At 39.4% G+C, this 13,032-nt stretch overlaps 1 protein-coding gene across 1 annotated transcript; it reads left to right on the forward strand.

Moving 5' to 3' along the window:
* The first annotated feature begins 2,070 nt into the window (after positions 1-2,070).
* Positions 2,071-12,580, forward strand: LOC120555985 (cell surface A33 antigen-like). The gene is given in 8 exon segments (XM_039795225.1): positions 2,071-2,246; positions 5,429-5,598; positions 5,722-5,938; positions 6,369-6,533; positions 9,740-9,856; positions 9,995-10,121; positions 11,319-11,485; positions 11,488-12,580. Coding segments are annotated over 8 exon segments (1,269 nt in total). The 5' UTR covers positions 2,071-2,206; the 3' UTR covers positions 11,754-12,580.
* The last annotated feature ends 452 nt before the right edge of the window (positions 12,581-13,032 follow it).

A 13,032-nucleotide genomic window follows, 5' to 3' on the forward strand; every position in this document is an offset into this window, starting at 1 on the left:
CTATACAAAAAAGTGAAAAACACTATATCTTTACAAAAGTAATGGAAGTGAAAGCAATGGCAACACCACATTCATTTGTATTTAGAGATGATGCAGACATCCAATGTGATGAAGAAAACTTGCCACATGATGCTGGAGAGAGGCAGGATTAGTCACACTATTCTTTGTTACTGTTATGTACCTTTAGTATTTTTCTTCTGAGTTCTTCTGTCCCCAACCTTGACAGTAACTCCACTGAACTTATTTGAAACTAAAGTACCGAGCCGATTTTGTAAAATGTAAGGAGTAGAAAGCCGATATTCATGTTAAAAATGTAAGGAGTAAAAGTAAAAAGTCGGCACAAAATAAATAGTAAAGTAAAAATATCTGAACTCTACATGAGTACAGGAGGCTAACGAAGCATTTGTACTTCGTTACTTCCCATCTCTGGTAATAGGGCAGATAAATACACAAACTATCATGCAAAACATCTTTAGTTGATCTGAATGTTAGAAATATTTCCATGGAGACAACTAAGGCGTGGTCAGTGTGTCAGTGTTTAATTCTTGCATCTTCTAATAATAGAGTTTTGGTAACTTATAGGTCTTGGTAACTAAATTTATTTTTTGTGTGATTGAACAAATGAGATAATGTGTTAAAGATGCAGTAGATAAGCCTTATAAAACTAACTTTCTGTCATATTTGCTGAAACTGACCCTATGTTCCAGAAGAACTACACGAAGCAGGTCATTTAAAAGAAATATCTGGCTCCTCTGGCACCACCTACAGCCTGTAGTGCGATTTGCAAAAATCCACAGCTCCCTGTTCAGATGCACCAATCAAGGCCGGGGGGGGGTGTCTAACTGCGTGTCGATCACTGCTCATGCATTAATTCTCCCTTGTGGGGGGAGGGGCTTAGGAGACTGTTTTGGGCTTTAGCGGAAAGGGGGGAGGGACTGAGAAGTTGTCGATGTTCAAATCTTTGGGCTAAGCCCTGGATCTTCACAATCCTACCTACAGCTGTTTAAGTTTAGAATTTTACCTTTGAACAGAACCAGGCAAGCTGTTTCCCCATGTTTCCAGTCTTTGTGCTAAGCTAAGCTAACCTGCTGCTGCTTGTATCATTATATTACAGATTGAGAGTGGCATTGATCTTCTCATCTAACTCCCCACCAGAAAACAAATTTAATAAGCGTATTTCCCAAAATGTCAAACTATTCCTTTATTTACCAGGAGTTGCTGGAATTTCTGCCACATTCTACCCCTGACAGAGGGCATATTTTTCATTTTATTTTTTTATTTTGAAAGTTATTAAAGTTAGGGTGCATTTAATCATAGGCTTGTCCCATTTGTGTGCAGAAGGATATACAGTCATTCACCTCCACTGAGCAGTGCTGTAGTACAACACAGTGACTCACAGAGCCGAGCCAAACACAAACCATCAGGTTCAAAGTTATGGCAGTGTGTTTAGTCACTCAAAATTAAATATTTTAAACACTAATCGTTGAAGGATGCTTGAAATTAGTTCCTGAAACACTAAGCTCTGTTGTTTCTCTCTTTCTGTTTTGTTTTTGTGTGTGTGTGTGTGTGTGTGTGTGTGTGTGTGTGTGTGTGTGTGTGTGTGTGTGTGTGTGTGCCTCTAGATGGTAACTCCTTTCCTCGTCAAACCAGTCTGACAGGACTAAACGGTTCACTTGTTCCAACAGCACAGATCCTTTTTTTTTTTTTTGCTGCACCTATCAATCCATAAACACCTCTCGTTTCCCTCTCGTTTGCAACATTAAGCGTATTGTAAAAAGATAATACATAATGAGAATATATACTAAATGGCACTTCTGTTATGGTTTGGTGACACCCTGAACTATATAGAGCTCGAGATTAATATGTCAGATTGTGACACATGTTTGTTAGATTTGGAAACAGCATTCCAATGTCTCAGGCAAGGAGGATCTGTAAAAAAAATTAAAACTCAGGAAAGACGACAAGCTGTCACACGCCAGGTGGGCGGATGAAGAATGTTTTTGGGAACAACAGGAGCTGCAGTGATTGGCTGGGAGCGCTGTCAGTCATCCAGACTCGGCGGGCGCACCCATCGGTTGCAATTTACAAGTCGCTCTAGGGTTTCGGTGGAAACACGCACCAGGCGGCTGGTTCCCTGTTTCATTTGAAAGAAAACTCAGACACAAAAGAATCAGTGAGTTAGTTTAAGGAAATAAAAGTGTTGACCATGGAGAGGAGGATTGCTACCTTGACTCTGCTGTCTCTGGGTGAGTAGACCTATTCCTGCGAGAAATGACATTCTTTTTTCTTTTTGCACCTTAACTGCCACACCCGTTTACGCATCAGGTAGCCTACCAGACTGAAACTGAACAGGCCTAGACAACCTGTTTATGTAGGTTAATGGAGAAGTTACCCTTTTTTCAAAAGAATTTAAGCAAACTAGAATTTAGAAACCATGGAATCTCTTGAAATCAACATCAGCAAAGTTGCTTTTGACTCGACCTTTTATTGTTTTCCTTTACGCAACCGTATATAATGGTTTGGTTTCTAAAATAAGTAAATGAGACTTACTTTAAAATTGAGGGTTATATCATCATAAAAGGCTTACAATAACACAAGTAGGGTTTCAAGTAACTATTATTTTCACTTATTGTCTTGATTATTTAAAGCATTTGGTCTATAAAATGCCCACTACATGCTTCCAAAGCTCAATGTGACATCTTAAAATGTCTTGCTTTGTTCGACAGACGGTACAAAATGTAAAGATCTCCAAAGAGAATCCGTTTATTTCCGTAGAAGGCTCTGAACAAACACCCACACAGGTGTTTGGAGTTATTCTGGCTGATTAGACCTCTGCTCAGATTCAGAATGAAGGTGGGCCGAAGCTTTAATGGGAATTTTTTAGGTCACAATTATTTTCTACCAATAACTATGATAAATGTGTAATTTGTGTGTGTTCATACTCACGGTGTCTTGGGCAGCAGCATGTGCATGCACCAGCAGCTGATGTAGCAGCAGCAGGAGTGAGGACAACACTGACACCATCAAACATCGACGATTAATTGTTTCAGTTCTAAGCATAGAAGATTGATCAGCACAGACAACTCAAATCTCGGCTGGCTTGACCGCAGTCAACTGCGGTCAAAGTAAAGTCCCACATTTCTACTAGGGGTGGGGGGGGGGAAATCGATACAGTATAGTATCGCGATATTTTTCGTGGCAATACTGTATCAATACACAGAAGCCAAGTATTGATCTTTTATAATATGTGTTGGTCAGTCTGTCTGCTTGACAATCCCATGTTGCAGCAATAAAATTGGAGCGAGATGAACAAACAGAGAAAAGTATCTTTTTCGATAAAACGCATGTTGACAACATTTTCCTTTGGGGACATCATTTGAAATTGGGAAACATTTGAAGTTGGAAAAAAGGTAATACATTGCAATATATCGCAGAATATTGCAGTATGTTTAAAATCCCAATAATATCGTATTGTGATGATATCGTCAAGCCTCTGGTGATTCCCACCACTAATTTCTACGGTAAAATGACCTGAAATCTGAAACTGGAGGAGCTTTAAAAAGACTTTGCTCCATAGTTCAGGCAATGACTGATATATTTGAGTACATGGCATAATTTACTACACCCATACTGAAAATCCAAATATTTAAATATGGAGATTTCTTTGAAGCAAAGTCCCATACTTCTGCTTTTAAATGACTAAACATATGAAACTGGAAGTGCAGTAGAAATACTTTGGCCCATAGTTCCAGGCAATGACTGATATTTGTGTACAGGGCATCACTTACTCAAAATCAAACAATTTTACTGTATAAATATGGAGATTTTTGGAAGCAAAGTCCCATACTTTACTCATTAGATATTTAAACAGTAAAATTGTTTGATTTTCAGTATGGGTGTAGTAAGTGATGCCCTCTACTCAAATATATCCGTAATTGCCTGGAACTATGGAGCAAAGTCTTTTATAGCACCTTTTTAAATGTCAGATTTGACGTCATTTTACCGTAGAAATGTGGGACTTTTACTTCATAAAATCTCTAAATGTATACCGTTGAATTGCTTGATTTTAAATATGGGTGTTGTCAGAGGTGTCCACTGAAATAAATAATTGTCTGGAATTATTAATGTTGTATTCTTGTAAACTCCAACAATACATTCCTTTCACAATTTAGCGGAATTGTATTTGTATTGTATAAGGGACAGACGCAAGTTACATATATTTTACTTGTGGTGAATATAATCCATTAATCTTGTTTTTATATGTACTTTGTATTAACACCTTATTTTAAAACGGTCCATATTTGACCTCTACATATTTGATTTCTCGCATAAAAAAGTCTCAGAAGTGAATTTAGTGGTAAAATAGCAGATGAACAATGTATACAATTTCTGAGATCTGCGCGACCTATTCAGAAGACTACCTGATCTCAGGTCAGTTGTGTAGCCTATGTTAATGTTTGGGCGTGACAAAGATGGAGACTAGAGCCAAATGAGGTTGAGATTCGCCCATTTTCAGAGGCAGTTTCAAATTGTGAGATTTGCAGAGGAAAGAAGTGTCAATGGGATTTTGAGGTTCTATGTATGTACTATTTACCCACTAAGCTGTCGTTATTCAACTATGACAAGGTAAAATCGGTTTTGCATTCTATCACCTCTTCAATTAAAAGTATGTATCCTCAGGGAAAATGTAGGTTACGTATAGTAGAAGTAGGCTACTCAATGCAGAAATATCTTCACATTTTAGAAACGATCCAAACAGTTCCCGGGTAACCTGCTAATCATTTCAGCTGTACTTGCAGGCCTATATACTGTTGGGTAGTTAAACTTATAATTAAACATTGTATTTTAGAAGCAACATGTGCTTTGTGTGCAGACATTTGACTTACATTTTAAAGTAACTAAAGCTGTCAGATGCATGCAGTCAGGGATGTCGGACTGGGAGTGGAAATGGGACTGAGTACCTAGGGCCCCCATGTGAGGAGGGCCCAAAAGATGCTAGAATGCATAGCTGTGGATTCAGGGAGGGGCCCATGGAGAATGCCTTTCTACAGGGCCCAGAATTATGTGCTCTGCCCCTGTATAAAGTACAATATTTCTCTCTGAAATATAGTGGAGTAGAAGTAGAAAGTGGCATGAAAAGACTCAAGTTAAGTACAAGTACCTCAAATGTGTATGTGTGTGTGTGTGTGTGTGTGTGTGTGTGTGTGTGTGTGTGTGTGTGTGTGTGTGTGTGTGTGTGTGTGTGTGTGTGTGTGTGTGTGTGTGTGTGTGTGTGTGTGTGTGTGTGTGTGTGTGTGTGTGTGTGTGTAACTTATTTGTGCCGATCTGGTTCAGCTGGTGAATCCTTCACAGTGAAGGCACATTTTACACACAGGCTGTCATGCAGTCAGATTAACATTACTTTTATTATTCTCTTAAACTGTGACAGTGCTGTCAGGTGTTGGTGCCATCCTTGTGACCATCCCGCAGGTGTTATATGAGGTTGCCAGGGGTAAGAATGTCACACTGCCCTGCAGCATTAAATTCCAAGGTACTGGTACCCCCAAACAAGTCATCGTCACATGGTCTGCTGTGGCTGACACACCAGGCACTCAAGAGGTCAGACCAAAGTACTACAATGTGTTTATTTGTGCATGTTTGTATGATTCTCTATTATCTATCAGCTAGGAGAACTTTATCTTTGGTTTCTAATGTTTAGCTGATACTCTCGTTGGGTAACAGGATGCTGTCCTCACTTATTATTCTACTGAACAAATTACTGACATCGGTACGCTGTATGAAGGCCGGGTGTCCCTGGATGTAGATGCTGCCACGGCAAATGCCAACCTGAAACTGTCCTCAACCACACTAAATGACAACAGGGTGTTTAAGTGCCATGCCCTGATTCCAAGTGACGTTAAGGGCACGCCGACCGCCACTACACGTCTGGTGGTTCTAGGTAAAATTTTATTTGTTTGGAAAAAAATGTTCTGTTTAAAAGTGGGGTGCGCCCCCCCTGTGATCTTTGCCGCCCCCCCTGGGGGTGCCCGGACCCCAGGTTGGGAACCACTGTGTTAAGCATTTAAATGTTTTCTAATGTAAGCTAGTGCAATACATCATGCTTTTAGCAATGAAGTGCAAAAAAAAGTCATGTGGAAGGTCTCTTCCCGTTTTAACCATTTTGCCGCTACTGTTACCAGGTGGCATAGACATGTTACAACACTCATTCTCTATATTGACATTCTAAAAAGAAAATGTTGCATGTGTTGTATTCTTTAGGCATTTATACTTTTTATAATATCTAGATTGACTGTGTAGATTGACCGAGTTACATTAGACATGTTTTATTATAATTTTTAAGGACAAATTACACCTGGTTTTCTTTCTAGTGGCTCCAACTACGCCCATCTGTACGATCCAGGGAAAGGCAGAGTACGGCCAGAACATCAACCTGACCTGTTTGTCAGCGGAAGGCTCCCCGCCACCCACTTATACGTGGCAAAGTCTAGATGCCATGAACAAACCTCGTGATCTACCCCCCAGAGCCACCGCCCGTAAGTATCGTTTTTTTGTCAGGACTATCGATCCTGGAAAATAAATTGGTCAACTTTTAGTGTATAAAGGTTTACTTAGCCTACCTCTGCAAAAGACCGACCATGGTATACAAGTTGTAAGTTTAACCTCTGTCACGCGGGCTTCTAAGTCAAATCTCAGCTTGATGTTCAAAGTTGAACCACATAGTGGTGTGTAGCGCTCACAAATCAAGACATTTATTTAAAACAGTGATGATATTTTGAGTGTCGACACAGTTCACTGTTGATTTTCAAGGTCAAGGTCAAGGTAAACTTTATTATCCACAAGTAGGAAATTCATGTGGTCACCATTACACGCTCCAATGTTATACAGCCCACTACATAACATTAAAAAACCTAAATACAAAACATTTAACAAAACAGACAAGACAATAAAAGCATTAAGAAAACATGACAAGCATGTATTTAAGAGTTAAAATACCTAAAAGTTTTTACGTCTATTGTTGTGCAGTCTAATTGCTGTAGGCACAAAAGACTTGCTGTACCTTGTAGTCCTAATTTTCCTTTGCAGGAGTCTGCCACTTGACCTGTTACTTCTTAAAAACATCTGATGAAGAGGATGGGTTAAATCATTTAGAATTTGTTCTGTCTTTTTTAAACTAAGGTCATTGTACAGTTGAGCTACAGGTACCTGATCAACTCCAATGATCTTACTTCGCTGTTTTAACTAATCGTTTGCAGTTTCTTTTGGTCCTTGATATACATGTTACCAAAGGCACAGATAAGGCCAAAAGATAAAACACACTGCAAGAGAGGCTTTGTAAAACATCTGAAGAATACAGCTATCTATTCTAAAATTATTAAGTTTCCTTAGAAAAAACATCCTCTTCTGTAACTTTTTGCACTTGTTTTGTGCACATTCATTAAATGTCAGTTTGTTATCTATTTCAACACCCAAATATGTATATGTTGTAACCCGCTCTACCCCTACACCATTTATATTTGAGGAAGGAACTATAATTCCCTTTTTATTAAAATCTATGGTCATCTCCTTTGTTTTTTTTGCATTAACCACAAGGAAATTATCTGTACACCATTTAGAAAAACCCTGCACCTCCCTCTCAAAACCCTCTAGGGATACAGTATTAGACCTTAAAAAACCCACTAATGCTGTATCATCAGCATATTTAAAATAAGTGTGGTCTGAGGAGGTTGCTTGGCAGTAATTGGTGTATAAGGTGTATAAAATAGGGGACAGGACGCACCCTGTGGGGGCCCTGTAGTTACGATTTTTAACGATGAGACACATGAGTTGAATTTGACTTGTTGACTACGGTTCTTTAAAAAGTTAAAAATCCACCGAAATAATCTTGGATTGACACCCAGCGTATACCAGTTTTTTACCATCAGATGTGGTTGGATTGTATTGAAGGCACTGCTGAAATCTATGAACACAATCTTGACAAGACTCTTTGCCTGTTCAAGGTGCTCGTATATATTGTTTGTCAGAGTCAGCAGTGCATCTTCTACGCCTCTATCTGCACGATACGCAAATTGGTTTGGGTCTAAAGATGGTATGACCTCACATAAAAGCTGTTTCAGGATTATTTTTTCAAAACATTTCATTACTGTGGAGGTTAGGGCAACAGGGCGCAGGTCATTAAGTTCCCTAGGTTTATTATTTTTGGGTACGGGCACGATCAAAGATTTTTTCCATACACAAGGAACTACACCAGTGTCTACTGACAGCTGGAACAACCTTTGAAAGGGCTGTGCCAACTGATCTGCACACATCCTTAATGTCCTGCTGCTAATACCATCAGGCCCACTAGCTTTCCGGGGATTCACATGTCTGAAGTAGGACTTGACATCATCTATAGAAATGTCAAAGTCCCCACATTTCATGCTACTAATTTCTTTATAAACCAATTCCTGTTCGGCTATAAAATCATGGGTATCAAATCTACAATAAAAGTCATTCAAATCATTAGCCATAACAAGTTCGTTTTCAACTGTCATGAGATGTCTCTTAGGTTTGTATCCTGTAATGGCCTGAACCCCCTGCCATGCTCTCCTAGCATCATTTCTAAAAAAATTCTCAAGTTTACGTTTATATGCCGCTTTACAGTCCCTGATCATACTTTTTATGTTTTTCTGCACAGTCCTTTTCTCTTCTCTATTTCCTCCCAATTGAAACAGTCGCTTTTTTTGATTAAGAAGATGTTTTAGTTCTGGGGTTACCCAGGGCTTGTTATTGGGAAACAGCTTAACAATCTTTTTGGGAATGATTGTGTCCTCGCAGAATGTTATATACCCCGAGATAGCAAGCGCTGCATCATTAATGTTTTCAGTCCCATCGGTCACTACGTCCCAGTCCGTGCGCTCTAGACAGTCTTGCAGTGCCTCAGAGGTGGCAGCAGTCCAGCACTTAACTTCCACCTTTCTGGCCTTCTCACGCCGCAGCCTGCACGTAGGCAGGCATCAACTTGATCATATTGTGATCCGAGTTCCCTAAACCGGGCAGTGCTTTAGAATGGAAGGCATCCTGTATGTTTCCATAGCACTGATCAAGACAGGCTGTGTCACGGGTGGGACAGGTGACATATTGCTGATATGTGGGTAAGTGCTCCAAGACATTTATTTAAAACAGTGATGATATTTTGAGTGTCGACACAGTTCACTGTTGATTTTCTGAACACCAACAAAGAGTTAGAAGCAAATTTGGTGATTTACAGTAGAACACCTAGCAGTCCCTAACCCTTGGATTTGGTTATTAAAGAAAAGTGAATACTGTCAAACCATCTTCTCAGTTCTCTCTTGTGGACAAAAACATTTCATGAAAATGCGAACACTATTTTTGAAATGACTTCAAACATATACTGTATATGGCATTTCTGTATTGCAAGTTGTTTATCGGCCAACATTTGGGCCGATACCCAAATATTTGTGATAAGCTAAAATACAATGACACTTTCAGGAACCACTGTTTCCTGGGGTGCTAATGTGTTGTTTGAAACAATTTTAAACTGTAATAAGGGTTGGTGTGACACTGCATAGTGGTGCTGGATATCAAAAGAAAAATGCAAACAGTACTGCTTATTGATTGAGCGTTCTTGGATTTTTTTTTTTTTTTTTATGAGCAGTAGCACAAGAATTTGTAGTCTATATAAAATAATAACCTCCTTTTATAGAAGAGATGTGTGTATGACTGCCTCTCTGTCTTTCAGAGGGAGGCATCCTGTCTCTATACAATATCTCCAAAGATACATCAGGATTCTTCATCTGCACCTCAAAAAACAAGATCGGCTCTGCTTCCTACAACCTCACCCTCGCAGTAATGCCGCGTGAGAGAAACCTTCTTTTAGCAGCTTTTCCATAACTGTCTGGGAACTTAGTAATCCCACTAAACACATATTTACAACACTGCATTATAATATGCATCCTTTTCTTCTTCCTCTTCTATCAACTTGTCTTCCTTCTAGCTTCCATGAACATTGCCTCCACTGCAGGAATCATTGGTGGAGTAATCGCTGCGTTGATCGTGCTCATCATCGTCATCTACTGCTGCTGTTGTCGGAAGAAGAAAAAGGACGAAGAATACGCCATGGGGTAAAGTTTTTCTCCCTTAAAGACACACTCGCACTGACTGATGAACAAGATGCTGTGATACTAGGACTATAGTTGAAAATTAGCTGACTGGCTAACACTGGCGCATTTACAGAAATGTTGATTAATGTGCATTGTCCTAATCAAATAAACTTACAATGTGAACAGGGTGAACATCTGATATGGCCCATTCACAATGCTTAATGGAATTTTTTGAAGAGGGTTATGAGGTACTTATCCATAGTCATTGTATTACCTACAGTAGATGGCGGTCGGCACGCCCACAGTATGGAAAAGCAGGCAGAAGGTCAAACATGGAAGCTAAGCAATGTCTGACTGTGGATGAGGGCAGCAGTGACGTATTTAAGCCACTTAAAGGTTCACATAAAAAAAATGAATGTGTACACTATATTTGGAATATTGTCACTGCTTTACCTGGCCGTCAGACAGCCCTGTTGAAGTTTACGCGGCAGGGACTGAAGCTGTTATCTATGCTCTAGTCGAAGTCACCAGACACGTAAACTAATTACTAACCTATCGAGGCAGGTGGTCGAACATATCGGGGCTTTTAGATTAATAGACAAATAAATCAACAATAACCTGTCAATCAAGATACCAAATATTAAATGCCAAAATGTTATTTATACAGCACATTTTTTTTTTTTTATTGTTGCAGTAAAATTGAAGAAGTCAAATAGACCTACTGCCTTCATAGGCACAAAGTCAAATTTGTTAATTACTAAGATAAATTCCTCCAAAAATCCTATTTATCAACAGAAATTATGAGCAAACGAAGTAGCTGCAAGTCAACATTATACATGAACATACAAGTCAAAGATTTTTTGTATCTCAGTAAAAAAAAAAAAAACGCAACAGTTTGTACTCTTCACACAAGCAGCATGAGCATTTGTGAAGAGAACATATCCCAATTATCCCATTTATGTCACAGAGTCATATTTGTTGACAGGATTACATTCATTGATGGAGTGCCGAGTGTAAAATATCACAGCTGTAGACAAACCTCACCTTCTGCCAAATTTCTTTAGCAAGAATTGGGAAGATTGGGACCACAGCTGAGGTGGTTTCTAGGCAACTATGGTGGAAGCTTTGTTCCAGGTGAACTCTGCCAAGGCAACCCAATCAAATGAAAACCCTTCACACAAAAACAACAAACATGACTGTTATGTGTTTACTTTCCAGAGTTCGTGAGGAGGAAGAGGAGGAGGAGAGGGAAACTTTCAAAGAGCCGGTTAGAAACGGTGTGAGTCCCCGTGCCGATGGGCAGGAGGACGCCCGGGGCTCTGACTCCAGTGTGAGGAACCCTGTTGAACTAAGTGAACGCGACTACAAGAACCGCAAGGATCTTGACGCAGCGACTACGACGACCGCCGCAGCGACTACGACGACCGCCGCAGCGACTACAACGACCGCCGCAGCGATTACGACGACCGCCGCAGCGACTATGATGACCGCCGTGAAAGGTACAGTGACCGCAATGAGCGCTACGATGACGATCGCCGCTACGATGACCGCAGAGACCGTCGTATTAATGATGACGACCGCTATGATGATCGCAATCGTGACAGACCAGCTGTGCCAGCCAATAAGCCACCGAGGAGGAACTACGACGACTAAAGCCTCCAACCTGTATCGGCCATCTTCTGTCTTCTCCATCGACTTTACTCCAATGGCAGCCAGATAAATCTCACTCAAGGTGTGGCCTGGTTGGCTCAAACAACATTTTTCCCTCCATGGCTCTTGTTTTGAAATAATTGGCTCAAACGCCACAAATATACTAGAATTAAGAGGAAGCATAGTCTGTCCGAGAGGTTGAACAGTTTTGAGGAAAGATTAGTTTGTTTTAGAGAGCTGTGTGATACAGAAGTTAGGTGGTATTTTAGCTTTAAACTCACATTGTTGGCATTGTTACATAAGAATGCAAGGCCTTGTCGTCTGTCTTGATTTGAGATGTATTCTGCTGTTGGGTGTAACTAGTGGTAGTTGGGTTTTTTAGGATGCTACCTCCACACTAAAAAGGGCTTTAATTTTTTGTTTTTTTTTTTACGCTTACTAGGATTATTTCTGTTTATTTGACTAATGTCTAATGTCTCTTTTTATAGAAACATATTTAACCAGTTTTAATGTCCTCTATTTGGTGCATTTTTTTTTTCTTCCTCTGATTGTTGGGATTATTAATTTCACCACAGATCTATTTTTAAATGAATAAATAAATGTCTAAATTTGGAATGTAAATAATCTGTTTTATCTTGAATTATTTTGTAAAGAGATGTATGTTGAAATGCAATGAAATTAGACAATTTACATTACAAATGGTATTATTTTTATCTCAGCAATGGTAATGTTACCAGTTTTACATTTGGATTTGTGTTGTGAAACATTGTGTGTACTCTCAATCATGAAATATACTGTAAAAATAAAGCTGAAATAAAATTAACAAAACAGCTTTTTGCAAATTGAATTCCGAACACTAGATGGCAACATTACACCTGCAAAACAACTGTTCTCATATAAGCACATGAAATAGATACATGAGGGGTAAAGACATAAATTATTACTGTTACCAGTTGTAGTATTAATTATTGTCATTTGGTGGATTAATTTCGCCATAAACTTAGTCGTTAAAAATGTCCTTTTCATCCATCACCGCCACCATCCATTGTCTGGAAAGAGCGTCTCTGCGCCTCCCTACTGCGTAAAGTTACACAATGCAGCTAAATTGTCTAATATGGGATCATTTCAGACCTCAAGATAAAATTGTAACATTTTTAAACATGATAAAGAACGATAGGATACCACCTGTGCTTTATTTTCTGTGATGGCGAAGGTTTGACATTTTACTTTCATAGCCATATACATTCGTCACATTATAGCCTAAGAAGTCTCGCTTTGCCAG

This window comes from Perca fluviatilis, chromosome 3 (genome assembly GCF_010015445.1).
Source record: "Perca fluviatilis chromosome 3, GENO_Pfluv_1.0, whole genome shotgun sequence".
Lineage (NCBI taxonomy): Eukaryota > Metazoa > Chordata > Actinopteri > Perciformes > Percidae > Perca > Perca fluviatilis.